This window comes from Anarhichas minor, unplaced genomic scaffold, assembly GCF_050575085.1.
Source record: "Anarhichas minor isolate MPS153535 unplaced genomic scaffold, ASM5057508v1 ptg000136l, whole genome shotgun sequence".
Taxonomy (NCBI): Eukaryota; Metazoa; Chordata; class Actinopteri; order Perciformes; family Anarhichadidae; genus Anarhichas; species Anarhichas minor.
The window spans coordinates 6,213,951-6,229,069 of record NW_027466582.1 but is presented as its reverse complement, the minus strand read 5'-3'; the positions used below and the strand labels follow the sequence as shown (position 1 = coordinate 6,229,069).

The 15,119-nt window shown below is 42.0% G+C and overlaps 1 protein-coding gene across 2 annotated transcripts; it reads left to right on the top strand.

Moving 5' to 3' along the window:
* The first annotated feature begins 10,357 nt into the window (after positions 1-10,357).
* Positions 10,358-14,956, top strand: eif2b4 (eukaryotic translation initiation factor 2B, subunit 4 delta). Of its 2 annotated transcripts, XM_076084133.1 has the most exons (14): positions 10,358-10,448; positions 10,929-10,966; positions 11,069-11,249; positions 11,350-11,538; positions 11,627-11,709; positions 12,315-12,347; positions 12,717-12,808; positions 12,900-13,014; positions 13,229-13,305; positions 13,448-13,550; positions 13,680-13,807; positions 13,984-14,161; positions 14,289-14,469; positions 14,607-14,956. In XM_076084133.1, the coding sequence occupies exons 1-14, from the start codon at positions 10,427-10,429 to the stop codon at positions 14,804-14,806; spliced, it is 1,620 nt and encodes a 539-aa protein (XP_075940248.1). In that variant the 5' UTR covers positions 10,358-10,426; the 3' UTR covers positions 14,807-14,956. The 2 variants fall into 2 exon arrangements, with proteins under 2 accessions (XP_075940248.1, XP_075940249.1); XM_076084134.1 differs by lacking the exon at positions 12,315-12,347.
* Positions 14,957-15,119: the final 163 nt, after the last annotated feature.

Genomic DNA, 15,119 nt, shown 5'->3' with positions numbered 1-15,119 from the left:
GTTAATTTGTAATGAGTGACATTTAAATGAAACTATCAATAGTGAGAAGAATTGACCATGTGACAACCGGGAGTATTTTTTACTTGAGCTTCTGTAATTAAATGAACCTGTATGTGCATCTCTATGTTCATTGTGATTGATTAAGATATTCTGGTGGATCAACAGGTTGACATTCTCTTAAATTGTGTCATAAACTAGGCCAGTAAACTTGGGAAGTTTGGTCGAACATATTCTCTTTACTGTGAAATAAAGGAAATGGAGCAGAGTGGGATTAAGTGCCTTGCACAACGGCACTGCAGCAAAGTAGATTCCCTCCATATGCTTGAATTTCCATCCTCAAGTTAAATGACTGTGTCCCACTTCACTGCACTGACCTGCCACCCACCTTCCTGTCACTGTTCAAGAATACCAAATAAGAAAAAGAAGAAATTACTTAATCATCTGTCAAAAAGACTGACGATTGTGGTTCTTTATTTTTACTATCCCTGTAAAATACAACACTCAACATACTTTTTAAGTTTTTAAAAGATATTTTTAAAATAGAAAAAACACCTTCCTTTTCCATGTTGTATCCCATTGATTCACCCTTTATTTAAAAAAGAAGCATCTTGGTTAATGAACTATGAATCTTAAAAAAAAGTGAATGGAATTGTTATTTTTGTAATATTTTCTAATTTCCCTTTCAATATAAAATACAATACAATTACAGAATCCCAAGGTCTTCAAACTGTCTCATTGGGACTTTAAGGTGAAACTGTCTCAGAGCTTCATAATGGTACCCGTACAATGCAAGCAGTCACAGTTCACAATTTAAAACATAGAACTGTTAGTGTTATAAAGTGTAAGTGTAGATTATGGTTGGACCATTGATGATGAGAGACAGCGACATGACAGCTACAAGCAGGGACTGGAAAGAGGGAGATATTTGAATGTGGAATGTCATCAATGTGGGAGATCAGAAATACAGTATGAGTTACAAACATGGAGCACATTCCAGCAATGCAAAATGGCCACACCCCTCAAAAGAGGAGGTTGTGTGTGTGTGTGTGTGTGTGTGTGTGTGTGTAAGTGTAAGTGTGTGAGGGGTCGTTTGACATTTGCAGAGAATAGGAGGGAAGACAGGGGGGACTGATGTCCCACATTGGTTTCTCCCACCTGCCCATGTCATGTGACACCACAGCTGTTACCACCCATGAGGGGGATGGAGAAGGAATGAATATAGCATAAAAACCATATACTTAAATACAAACATTGTACTAAGTGTTGTGTTATTATTCATTGTACAATGATTATCACTGGAGGAGGTACTCAGATCTTTAAGTAAAATAATCACGACCACTTCTGTCATAATCCTATTTACATTAAAGTATATATTATCAACAACATTTACGTAAAATATTAAAAGTAAGAATACTTGCTTGGTAGAAAATAGGTCCTTGGGATTAACGTTTTTTAATAAATTACATATGAATACTGATGCATGGATGTGTAAGTATTGTACTGCTGTAGCTGGTCGAGGGCTAGTTTTCATGACTTCACGGTTCGGTTGTTTAGTCTACTGTTTACCAGACAAGGGTCAGGCCCCTCCAGGGGTCACAAGGTAAATAGAGACGAAAGAAGAGTTTTTCATGTTTTGGTTTTCTCTCTAATCTTACATTTTTTGTGAAATATTGTGAACAGTCATTCAAATAAAAACATGAGAAGTTGAAAGAGTGAATGTATCTGCTGACAACTGCTAGACATCTAACACATGACAAAAGATCTCCAGACACAGTTGTTTAGTCAGTGGCCACAAGCAAAGATTTGGAACCACTGATTTAAATTTACAATACTTAATTAAGCTTTTGATCTGATGTTACCTTTATGTAGGAAAGCAATGACCCAGATAATCATTTTAACATAAAATAAATTCCATAACTGCCATTTTTTGATGACATTTTGGAGCTGAAGGAGTATGCCACAAATATTCAAAAACACTTTTCTGAAGGAAGATATACTTAGAAAATCTAAATTCATTATCTTTTTGATGCCTTCCAATATCTGTAGATCAAAGTAATGCTCTCAAAGATTTTCATTTAGATAAATGTCTGTTAAGTCCCCATCTATCACTGAAGAAGGCAACACAAAGGTGACACACTTATGACAGTCTGGGGTTCTCTGGCAACTTTCACAGGGAAGAAAACTGCAGAATTACAGTTTTTCTCTATTATACACACACACATAAACAATCACAATTTTGAGAACTTGAAGGTCTCATATCAACAAAAGTCTCCAGATTGTTTTCACTCCAATAGAAATTCTAAATCAAGCAGGACCGAAATCTTAAGGTTTGCCACTTGAAGGATAATAAATGATCAGCATTGGGGAGCTCAAAGAGACTAAAGCCATGCTCTTTATTTTCAGGGTGAACAGGTTTGAGGATGGAACAGAGACTACCGTTGATCACTGCTGACACTTGCTTCAAACATCCTCAGCTGGGTGGCTGATTCAACTGATCCCCCCCCCCCCTCTGCCCACCATAAACCCCATCTCTTGTTTTATCGTGGTGTCACTGCTGCTGCTGCTGCTGCCTCTCCTGCAGTTGTCGTTTCCTTTTGGTGGGAGTCGGGCAGCTGACTGACGACCCCCACAGGCACTTGGGTGTCCATAGGCTGCTCCACATCCATTCGTTCAGCAGGAGCCACAGTAAAGGATCATGTGTACACTATGTTTAATGTAGTACAAAGGAGAACTTGTAGAACAGTTGGAGTTATATGATGTATGTTGATAATGTATAAGAGATATATGTTTCTCACAAACTGGCCTAAAGTAAGTAATAATGGTTTAAACGGTTCAAACATGGGTTTTAATGTTGATCTAAAAATGTACTGACATGCCCATTACTGTTCACACTGTATGTTTAGTAACACTTACTTTTACCGCTCCCATAGTTTTCTATGACATCCTAAAACTGTATTGATGCAGAGCAAAGTCATAGGAGGTTGTTGGAAAGGAATGTGTACTTCGGTCCTCATTGTAGGAAACTCAATATTTGGTTAGTACTCTTCCAATAGATTGACGCCTGACTGTTGTAGTGAGCGCACAGCAGGTCAGATCACATTTTGTCTGCAGGCAAACAAAAAAATCAATGTACACAAAGAAAAAAGTTTTCAACAATAAATGAATATTGACATGTTTTTTTAACGGATGGTCTTCATCAAGGAAAGTCATCTGGAAATCCACAACTTCTCATAAAGTCAACACACCTAACACAACTTTGACTGTTTTTTCCTTAAATATTCCTTTACTTTCCAAATGCGAGGAAATGATGAGACAATTACAGACCTGTCAGTAAAAAAGCCTTTTGGGAATGTCATTGCTTTATGAATAAACTTTATTCAATACATTCTCTCTCATATACCTTTTAAAAAGAAGTTTACCCTATGTGTTAGAAAATAACATGTGCTCTTGTTTGACATGTTTACTCTGGTGTGCACACTGATCCACCACATTGCATCTCACCTGTCACCCGGTCACTCAGAGGCCGCCTCACCATTACAACAGGGCCATTTAAAGGGGGACACGGGCCCCAGTGTGACACCCAGAATCCCTTTATCTCCTAATTGTTTGACTGGTGAGAAAAGTTAGGGATGTGTTTCCTGTCATAACATATTTTGGGTGTTCTGTAACAGATCACAGCCTAATTAAGATGCCATATTTCAAGAACTCTATACGAACAAACCTCTAATGTATTCAAGGGGGTGGGGGGGGGGGGGGGGGGGGGCACCTTTTGTTTAACTACATGGCCAATGTGGAGATGTGTTTTCGATTGTAACCAAACAGCTTAATTCTCTTAGATAGAATAAGTTGTTTCTGCAGTCCTTCATTCTCAAATCTAAACTCATAGCATCCGTCTAAATCTGTCCCCTCTATGCATCATGGGAGGGAGTTGCCTTCACCTCTCCATCACCTGTTCTCTCGTTTAGCCTAAATGCTGGTGACCTTTGACCATTCTGCTCCGTTGCTTTACCACACGGGACCAGGCTCCCTGCAACAGCTGTGTCAACCTCAGCCCTGGCAACTGTTGTGCCCAGGGAAGGACAGAGAGTGGCATTAAATGTCAGACCACGTAATGAGTCAGCAGCATGAGATCAAGCAGTTCACTTTTACATGTTGGTTTGTCATTGGAGCATTGTTATCCTTTACCAGTTTTAAATTTGAGGTTTGAGGTTGAGTTTCTTTCCCCCTTACGCCTTACATGCAGTATATTTTTGCTCTTTGCTCAAGTTATCGCTCACATAATAAAAACCTACTTTGCAAATGGAGACATAATTTGTGAACATAACCACACTCTCTAACATCTCAAAACATATTATCCAGACTTTTACCAAACAATCTCGACAAAAGAAAACATTGAGTCAGACAGGAGATGTTGGGTAATAGGTGGTTTAAGTCAAATTGTCAAACTGTCCACCTCCCACAGGGGAGTTTCCTCCAAAATACAGGGGTTACTCTGCCAGGTTGTCCCATCTTGTGCATGTGCAGGACCTGATCTGGTGTCAGCTGCCAGTTTATTTATACCAATAGAAATCCTTGCTATCCACTGTTGAAGAAACTGCTCTGGGGTTAGTTAGTCTAACTCCTACCATGCTGTACCGAGGGAAATTATTTCCTCCTGTGTTGTGACCTCCCCAGAAGCAGTGGGACATTGGCAGCGGGGTAGATGGATATGACAGAGGGGAACAAAGTGATTAGCAAACGGGGGCCCCGGGTATGTGAACACGGGTTAAAAATAACCTCCTGACCCAATTTGTAGATAACATGCAGCCCAACCGCTGAGCCCCCGTGCTGTCTTCTTCCCATTTTGGCTTGATTGTTCTTAAAAGGGAACTATGAACTTTTAATGTAGTGAAATCTCAACGTTGAATCTCATTCGAACATTTACATGAACACGTTTTGTGAGAGTTTTCACGGGATACATAACATCTATAAATGATCCCCAGACTGATGATTGGAATTCGAATAAATTAAACCGAAGAGGGGTTGACAGATGGAAAAAAAAAAAAATCACAGAGTAAGATGAGATCTTATGCATGATGCATGACACATGATGAAAGAGGAGCAGATGATTAGATGAGAGACTTTGGCTGAACTGTTTGTCGGCCCGGCGAGCCGGCTCGTACGTGACAGCGATCAGCTGCTCCGTTAAGAGGAACAGCAGGATTATGATTTGTGTCTCAACCATTGTGTCCGGTGTGAGCCATCAAGAATCCACTCAACAACAGAAGTCAGATATAGCACCCAGATATATCTGGCAAGGCCTTGGTGCATAGCTGACATTAGTGGAAATGTTGCATTTGTGATACACCCTGGCTTTGGGCCATGGGAAATAGTGAACAACTGTCGAATTTAGACAACATCCTGTGGCGGAGGAAAATCAGGAGCTACAAAGATGCGATGGGGTAGCTATTTGTGGACGGCGAGTGCCTCGAAAATAGCGAGAGTTTTAAGTTTCAATATAAGCCTCCCTCTCTTAGCTCGAGCTTTCTGTGAATGAGGCCCGGGTTCCTATCACACCCAACCCCAGCGCCGATTTTAGAACACAGGTGTTGACCTTAGTGGAGCGGCTTGTGCTTGCAGCAGAGGAAAATGAACCCCTGAGCTCCGGCCGATTGCCTCTGCAGTAATGGTAATCACTGTATGGTCACACAGATGCTTCTAAACAGTCTTATAAGGAACTACGGGCTCCATACAATCACTGAGAAGAACACATCTAAAACTTGTACATTTTTACCAATTTCTTTGATTTTGTTCCCCTTCCTGCTTATATTACATTCAGTGTTGTTTTGTAAGTGTCATGGCGGCAGGATGGTCACCTTGTGGCCGCCAGAGAATTTATTGCTTGTTTTTATGGTGCCACGAGGGCACCCACTGAGTCGCACTCCTCACGATTGGCTGCACTTCTTTAACGGAGGTTTACGTTACACTTTATCGAAGGGTTTACCACATGTGGTTGACTGTGAGGCAGATTGATTTGTCTTGTTGCTACCTCTCACAAAGGTCATCATCTCAAGACATCATGTCATCAAATTAAAATTGTGAGAGGTCACTAAATACTTTGACAGTCACTTTTTCCTATACTGTAAATGATACAATGAAACTAGAGGGAAGCGCGGAAACCAGACTGGGATGAAACTCAACCTTGGCTTCAGCTGTGACTTGTGGCCTGCTGTAACTGCTGTTCTGACTGTACCCCCAAACCTAATAAAACACGCCCATTGTACAGTTGCTTCCTTGTTTCTCTGTATCCCTCTCTTTCTCTTTTTTTTTCTACAAAAAGGAGCCATTGACATTGGGTGTAAAATAGAGGGGGGGGGGGGGGGGGGGCTGAACAGAGGAACGGCAGGGGTGTAGGGTGTCTCGAGCCCAGTGCGAACAGCTGAGAGGTGTGAGTTCACAGGCTGGCTCCCCCCTGTCAGGGCCCTGATTGGGCCGGACAGGAGGCGCAGGAGAGGCCCGGGCTTCTAAAGGACACCAACAGGTGGGAGGCCGCTTTGGAGGGGGGCGCTCCTGGCGGGATAGAAAAGGCCGGTCTGCAAGGCCTGTTGTGGACACAATCCACTGGGCCAGATATGGAGGAGGATGGTTGATCGCAGGATAGCTGAGGCGAAGAGAGCAGAAGGGCAGGAGGAAGTGGGGGGAATGGTTCTCAGGGAGCAGAGGGATAGTCTGAGATGAGCTTTGAAGGGTGTAAAGGGCAGCAGTATAAGGTTGGTCTGAGAGGTTGGTCTTTTCTGTGTTTTTGGTCACAAACGTTTTGTAGGTACCTTTTGTTCTGTATTAGCGAATGTAAAAGGTTAATATTTGACATCAACAAATGGGCAATACAGTGACATGTTTTTTTGTTGACTCATAACTCATTTGCAGCACCATGTGAGTAAAATCAGGCGTCAAACCAGTTGTCAGATGTTTTCTGTAAGTTTTACGACCGATGCAACACACAGAGCCTGACACCGTTGTCAGGTGAGGGGAAGCTGAGGTGTAATACAGGAAATTCTCATCACAGTCTAATCAAAGAAAAAGGGCAAGTCGTTCCTATGGCCATTTGGTTTGGAGCTGGTTGACATAGCAGTGGTTAGTTTATCAAGGACGTCACCACAAGACAGCGTAGGAGAAGCTTATTGAACCCAATGTGGCCTCAAGCCGCTCAGCACGGAAAACCACGAGAGGAGACGCAACAGAACTCAGTTAAGGTGAGTAAAAAATATTTTCAATTCGTTTCAAATATGATTCCTGTTAACATTGATTTCTTATTGTTTTCTGCTCTTTAAAAAGGACATGATCGCACAGTTGTTGGGATCAACACGACTTGGCATGGCACAATGTTTAGGAAATAGTACAGATTGTGACCTTTGTGTGCTGGAAGTCAGAATTTGCCTCGCCCTCCAGAGTTATTTATCACAAGGGATTTAAGCATCATTACATTGGCATTACCCATCAAAGAGCTGCACGGGCTGGTATTTAGCAGTATTAATACTTACTGTCAGGGACAAACAATGTAGTTCATCTTTTTTTCTTTTTGTATCAGAAGGCCCTGCTTTTTGCTTGTATTAGACAACAACAGGACAATGAATCTCAAATAAGCCACACTTTCAACAGCTATTAAACTTGAAATGTCCCCTTCTGTCAAACTGAACTTTGGACTTTTGTGGCGCAGATGCTCGTGTCTCTTGAGCCCCGTCCTCCCTGCGCGCTCTGTCACAGTTAACCATTCTTAAGCCGGTTGTTCCTGCTACTCTGCAACTGTGACTATGAAAGGGTGCTTTGTGTCCGAGGAGCGGTGAATCCAGTTGTTGCCCCTTGCGAGGACATGCTTCCTTATATCGCCATATTAATACACCACTTATGGAATGTAAGGAAGTGTGTGGTTTCAAGGGGTTTTGAGCACCAACCACACTGGGAAGAAGAAACACACTGGTCCTATTTTTTACTTAACGTCTATTTTTTTAATTGAATGTTATAAAAGATGTAGCTTCGTTCAGCATGATTCATGATTGCCTGAGTGCTCCTTTGTCTGTTTTATGAGATGGGAGGGGGATGTTAGGGTTCATGAGCATGTGTGGCAGGACACAACAGGTGAAAGGTCTGTTCCCTCTCCTTCAGCTCAGGCACAGTTAGTATTACCCTCAGCGCCGATGATCGGGTCTCAGGGACTTCTTGAAAAAATTCCTGCCCTTCCCCAACGGCTGACAGTCATGGAGGATTGACAGACCACAGCTGTCACCCATTATAGCAACCGCAGGACTCTCAAAAAAGGAAGAGGGGGAGGGAGGGCAGAGATGTGGAGCTGTCACTGAGGGTGAAGGTTTGCTCCTGCAGGCTGGATTTGGAAGGAAATAGGGCGATGTCACCGGCTGTCAGGGTTCCCAAACCTCTAAATAGGAACTATCTGCTTGGTCCCATGACACTTGTTTCTGTGTTGTAACTATGCAGGATGTGTCAATAAAGACTCGGGGATGATGTTGTTTTTCTCTCTCTGTGTTTCATCAGGTAAGGCTGAAGAGGACATTGACCGCCTGATCGCTCGCAGATGACGTCCACCCTTTATTTTCACACTTTCTCCTCCCTCATTTCCTTCTTTTTCTATGTCCTCTACCCTCTACCCTCTCCTCCCTCCTCACTGCATGCCCCGTCCTGCTCTCACTCGCTCTGCCTCTTGCAGCTGAAGCAACACACCTTGCTGTGGCTGGTCAAACGGAACCAAGTCAGGTGTTTCTGTGAGGTTTGGTCCCCTTCAACCAGCTACTGCGTCGTGAATTCAGTCAGCGTGGAATCAAAGACACAGTGGCGTTGTGGTGTGTGCTGCATACTTTAGAGGTGGTAGTCTACTGACATTGATAGATTATTTTCTTCAGTCATTTGGTGTTGTTTGTTTTTCCTGTATGGCAATGGATGTTTGAAAAAAAGCAAATAAAAGATTGATGACAACATATACAGTGGTGAATTAAAATTATTCTCAATGTCTAAAGTCTCAAAAACATTTAATGAATGTAAAATACGGATTCATAGAGTCAGTTTTCTTTATACCATTTTAAATTGTATGTTTATGAGTTTTTTTTGTTTTTGAGAGTGGTATAAAAAGTGTGAATTCCCTCCAAATATGTAGAATTAAAGTCTGATGAAAACATTTGTTATTGCACTACCAAAAACTAAATTAATAATACATAATGCACAATACATTATTCAGCAAAAAATACCTCCACCAAAAGTCAAACTTGACCTGTTTAAAAGGAAATGAGACACAATGAGACTAAGTGAGACTTGGTGATTGTAATAATGATAATAATAATAATGTTATGATGCTTTTGTCCACCCTCTTTTCCATTCTTTCATAATTCCAGGATTATTTTGTGAGATGATTTGATTTTCCTTCAGTATATTCAAAAAGAGCAGCAGAAAACAATTGATTTGAGAGTGCTGTAAATGAAATTGCTCAATTTGGAACAAGTAAACAAACAAACAAAAATAAAAATACTCGCTTTTCTGATAAATGCCGTGCTATCGCAGTACATGAAGCTTTTTAGATACTCTCCTCATGGGATATGTGATATAGGGATTTAGACAAATGGAAACAAATGCACACACTACAAACATGTCATTATCTGTCTTGAATCTCATAACAAATGTTTCATCCTCTTTTATTTATTTGTGTGATTTTTAAAAATGTATTTAAATCTCTTAAGTCCAACTACATATCAGTTCAGAGTCTGACGATGCACCCTGAGTCTATATCAGATTATTCAGAACCACGGACTGCCTCCATGATTCCCACAATGATAAGAATCATGTTCAGTGATGTTTTGTGTATTTGCTGATAATACTGCAGGAATTGTGGAAGGCCAATACAACAGTAGGTACAGTATCTGTTTAAAGGTACAACATCTACCAACTGAATTAAAAATGCAACACAACTTTCATGTTTTTAGGTATTAAATCATGGCTTATACCCCTGTAGACATGCCTGTATTTTGTCAATCAATCAATAATCAGAATCACAGGGGTTTAGGGGAAATAAAAAAATCATAATAATTCATAGGCTAATTTATAGTTTATAAAAGAAATGCCATGTAGTGCAGTGAGATTTACTGATGAATGAATAAAGATTATGAGTTGTATAGAAAGTTGCAAACAACTATTAATGATGAGTAAAATGTGGATAAAGAATCTATCAATATATTAATAATACATTTAAGTAACTGTAACAAGGCGGTCTGTTCATTGTGAGCAGAAAGTTGGTACAAAAGTGTGTAACATACAACTAAAGACATGACATTTTACAGGAAACCGCCTCTAAGAATTAAAGTGATTGTGGCCACAAGGGGGCGATATACGTTTTCTGGGGCGGTAGTTTCTGCAGCAGCAGAGGAAGTTGAGCAGCATCGTAAACATGGCTGACAGTGGAGTGACAGGTGAGTTCGAGAGTGTGTAACAGCTGGACTTTATAACGGTTTACAGGTATTTTGATACCTTAACGGTGTGCGCAGCGACGAAATGTCTCGCGCTTGTAGGCGCGTGTTTTGCGGTCTTTGGGTTTGTCTTGTAGCAAAGTTAATTTCCCCTTATGCTAGTGCTGCTAACGTTAGCATTGCAAGCGGTACCATTGCGCGAGACAGGAGGCAGTCGTGTTATTGCATCATTTTTTCGATTGTTTATTTTAAACGAACAGAATAACTAAACCTGTCTGTTTTAAATTGTCCCTGTTATGTGCAGATAATAGTTGCCGACCAGTCATGTGACTGTTTTCGTTAGCATGCTGCAAACCTAGCAAGTTAAATGACTGTACAGCCAGCTAACAGCATCAGAACTGCAGGACTGGAAGCTAAATGAAGGCTGCTCCTGTCATTACAGCCTAATGCATTAATTGAACCATCCATTGGTTGTTTTTACAGATGGACTTTGCAATACAGATGACATTGCACAAGCAAAGGTTGGTATGCTCCTGAATTTTGCAACACTCATGTAAGGCTGCCTATTTGGCACGATTGTAACGTCTTCGTTGAACCCACTCTATGACATGTGTGCCGAACAGACTGAAGGCAAAGAGCTGACCAAAGAGGAGAAGCAGCGGCTGAGGAAAGAGAAGAAACAGCAGAGGAAAAGCAAAGAGAAAAAAGATGACAAGGCTTCACATGAAGGGGAAAAGAAGAAGAAGAAAGAAGAGAAGCCCGTCAGTTCAGCTCCCCAGCCTCCAACACAGTCCTCACAGAAAGGTGCATATCATTCAGACAGCACCAATGATTGCATCTGTGATATTTGTAAAGGAAATGTTCTTTCGAACTGATCCATCCCGCTGTGACCCTCCCTCCGTAGTGCCTGCTCCTGCACCGGTTCCCGTGCCTGCCTCAGAAACTGCTGCCCCGGCAGACAAGCCAGCGAAGAGTAAAGCAGACATGAAAGCGGAGAGGAGAGCTCGGCAAGATGCCGAGAGGGCCTCAAAACAGGGCAAGAAGGGAGACATGGGGCAGCCGGCTAGGCAGCCGCCTAGTGAGCTACAGCCAGGTACTGTAGTGGCCAGCAGGCCAGCATAAGAAGTGATTTATACATGATATAGTGGGGAGAAAGTCACACTTTTTTTACGTGTTTACAGTGGTGAAGAGGCTCCCAGAACATGTCCAAATGGACAACCCGGACGTTTTAAAGAAACTGGCAAAGAAATTGGAAAGACAACAGGTTAGCGACTTCATGTGTCATCTCAAAAAACAAAAACAAAACTTGAATCTTGAAAAAGCATGCTTTGTCTGATTGAGCTCAGTTTGCCTTGATGTCATACACTGCCAGTCACTAAAAATTAGGGGAGCTCTTTGTGTTAGCATGTTTGGTTAAATCTTGGGCACTAAACTTCCTTTATGAATTCATTGTAAATATCTTGAAAAGAGAAAACAAGGAGGAAGAGGCTAAATGAGTTTGCGTGTTGGTGACTCTTACCGATCTCATTGAAAAGGACTTGCATACACTTTATGTTGGTTGTTTTAATCAAACACCTGTTGGAAATAACATGTTATATCATGTGTTTTGTTTACTATATAATTTGTGAGAGCCGCATATTTCTCTGACACTTACAAGCATAACCGTAAGTTTATACTACTAACTAACGTCTGAATCCTGCTCATTCTGGATTTCCTGTTTTCGTTACCGATTCTCTAATTTGAGGGTATTTACAACAAGGACAGTTCACGAAACGTCACCAACAATCCTAAAATGTGTTGAATGTCCCTCGCTGCAGCCTCAGATAACGAGTTCTAACTGCATGTGATCATACCTAACATTTCTTTCAGACACCAGGGTGCAATGCTGCTACAAATGTCAAGGTCTGACCTTCCTGAATCTAAATGTGTGCCATTGACATTCGTCTAGTTTTGTTTGCTAACCTGTAATTGTTGTCGTACTCCAGCGCCGCTCAGTAAATTGGAGAAGTTGAGGATGTTGTTTGGTCCATTGAGACAGAGGCGGTGTGTCGGTGGTTTGTGTTCGTTTGAGGAGCTGAAAACGTGTTAAATGTATCGTTTTGTTGTTTGTTGTGCAGGTCTGTGTTTGCACTCCATGCTGCTCTGTTTGTACTTGGAGAGTATTTACAACAAAATCAGACATTATAAAGAGGTTTCCTGTGTCGCCAAAGTTAAACATGAACAAGTCTCACAACATTTGTCTTTTTTTGGCTCTAATCTGCTTTATTTCAGATCCCACTCCGGTTGGACTACGGCTACAAAGTCAGCCTGTTTTCTCATCTCCACCAGTACAGTCGCAAAGCCCCTCTAACACAGCAACTCGGGTAAACTGACCGTATAGTACAGTAGGATGTTTGGCCAATAAGATTATCTTAAATCTCCCTTCTTGCTATTGACTGTTTTTGTCTGCTGCAGCATTCCCTCCACAGTGATTCATCCTGCTATAGTTCGCCTGGGTCTCCAGTATTCACAGGGCATCGTGGCAGGATCCAACGCTCGCTCTGTGGCGCTGCTGCACGCCTTCAAACAGGTACGAAGCACTATTTGGTCTGACTGCATTATCATCCCATTGTGCTTTTTAGACAGCGACAAAAAATACAAGGTCCCATTTGCGATGCAGTTTAGCTCCAGATTTTTTAGCAGCCAGCAACATTCTCTAATGTTCGGTTAAAACACATGATTTTTTTGTTGTGGGTTGATTTAAAGTCAATAAACTAAAGCAATGTTCTTTCCCCCCCTTTCAGGTAATAAGAGACTATACTACGCCTCCAAATGAGGAGCTATCTAGAGACTTGGTCAACAAGCTGAAACCTTATATCAGGTACAAGCAAGAGTTCCAAAGAGCGTCCCACTCAGTATTTTTATTACAGTTCTCTGAATGTGTCACTCCATAAGAAAAAAAAAAAATTACATTTGTCTGTTTAACACATACAATTGTTGCTTCTGTCTTATTTTCCTTGCAGTTTTTTGAATCAGTGTCGCCCTCTGTCAGCCAGCATGGGTAATGCAATCAAATACATCAAGAAAGAGATCTCCAATATTCCTAGTCAATGCAAAGAAGAAGAGGTTCTTGTCACACTTGATACACTCATACAACGTGTTGTATATTCCATAGATACCATAGACTTAATGTTACCGATACACAGTTTACATCCCCCCCCCCCCCCCTCATGATTTCTCTCTTCTTCTGTTCAGGCAAAGAGCAAACTGCTGGGCTATATCGAAAATTACATTAAAGAGAAGATCATCCTCGCTGCTGAAGCTATTGCCAAGTACTCCATAGAAAAGATCAGCGACGGAGACGTCATCCTAGTTTATGGATGGTAAGACACTTCAAGCTGACATGCAAGGAACAACATTTAGTTTAAATGTCATTCGTGTCTCCAGACCGCTTTTTAACACTTTCTCTTCCCTTTTCTTGCCTCGCCTGTGAAGCTCCCATCTTCCTTCCACATTCTCTAACGTAAACCCGCCATCTCTTCTTCCATGTCTGCCTCAGCTCGTCGCTGATCAACCACATCTTGTGCGAGGCCTTTGAGAAGAAAAGGAAGTTCCGCGTGATCGTGGTGGACAGCCGGCCCCGACTGGAGGGCCGGGAGGCCCTGAGGCGCCTCGTCCAGAGAGGCATCAGCTGCACCTACGTCCTCATCTCGGCCGTCTCCTACATTCTTCCAGAGGTACATTCGCACGTTCGAGAAAGGTGTTCATATTTACCCAAAGAGTAGCCAAAGCAAATACAAATATTTTCTCTGTTTTTTTTGTGTGTTTATGTTGTAATAAAGCTTTGATCTTGGACCTCCACAGGTATCCAAGGTGTTCCTTGGTGCTCACGCTCTGCTGGCCAACGGGTACGTCATGTCCCGCGTGGGGACGTCACAGGTAGCTCTGGTAGCCCGAGCCTTTAACGTGCCTGTGCTGGTGTGTTGTGAGACCTACAAGTTTTGTGAGAGGGTGCAGACGGATTCCTTCGTGTCCAATGAACTAGGTATGGAAAAAAAAAAATAGTCGGCGGCTGGTTGGGTTTGTTGAATTGTTTCCGTAAATATGTCACGTCGAGTGCTGCTCTCTGCTCAGTTGTACCCGTGTGTAATTAGAGAGTGAATCTCTATCTGTGCGTTCCAGATGATCCCGATGACCTCATTGTGACGCGTAAAGGGAAGACCCAGCTGGAGCACTGGCAGCAGGTGCCCTCACTTGGCCTGCTCAACCTGGTGTATGACGTGACGCCGCCAGACTTCGTGGACTTGGTCATCACAGATCTGGGAATGATCCCGTGCACCTCGGTCCCTGTGGTGCTCCGAGTCAAAAACGTGGACCAGTGAACAACCTGCTGCTCAGAGGCGCTTTCTCTGTGTTTATTATTTTTTTTGATGGGGGAAGTTTGTGAGCTTGAACACTTGCACACAACACAAAATATCATGCTTTGAGCATGCAATAAATATATATCTGAAATGGCAAAGGCTTCTTTTAAACAGAGTCCATGTGTGTTTTTATGGGATTGGATAATTACAGATTTGTTCCCTCGGGGTGAGGAGGGGAGTTCTGTCTTTTTTTTTTTAAATATCAGGTAAAGGCTAGATGTTTTATTAGATCTTTGTTGTGAATGTTTCTTTACAACTGAACATTTAATTGCCT

What these genes read in the sequence shown, in the direction of transcription:
- eif2b4 (XM_076084133.1), top strand. Translation starts at nt 10,427, where the DNA reads ATGGCTGACAGTGGAGTGACAG. An exon ending in AGAAATTGGAAAGACAACAG is followed by an intron (nt 11,710 to 12,314) that starts GTTAGCGACTTC and finishes CATTTCTTTCAG; the next exon opens with ACACCAGGGTGCAATGCTGC. An exon ending in CCTCTAACACAGCAACTCGG is followed by an intron (nt 12,809 to 12,899) that starts GTAAACTGACCG and finishes TGTCTGCTGCAG; the next exon opens with CATTCCCTCCACAGTGATTC.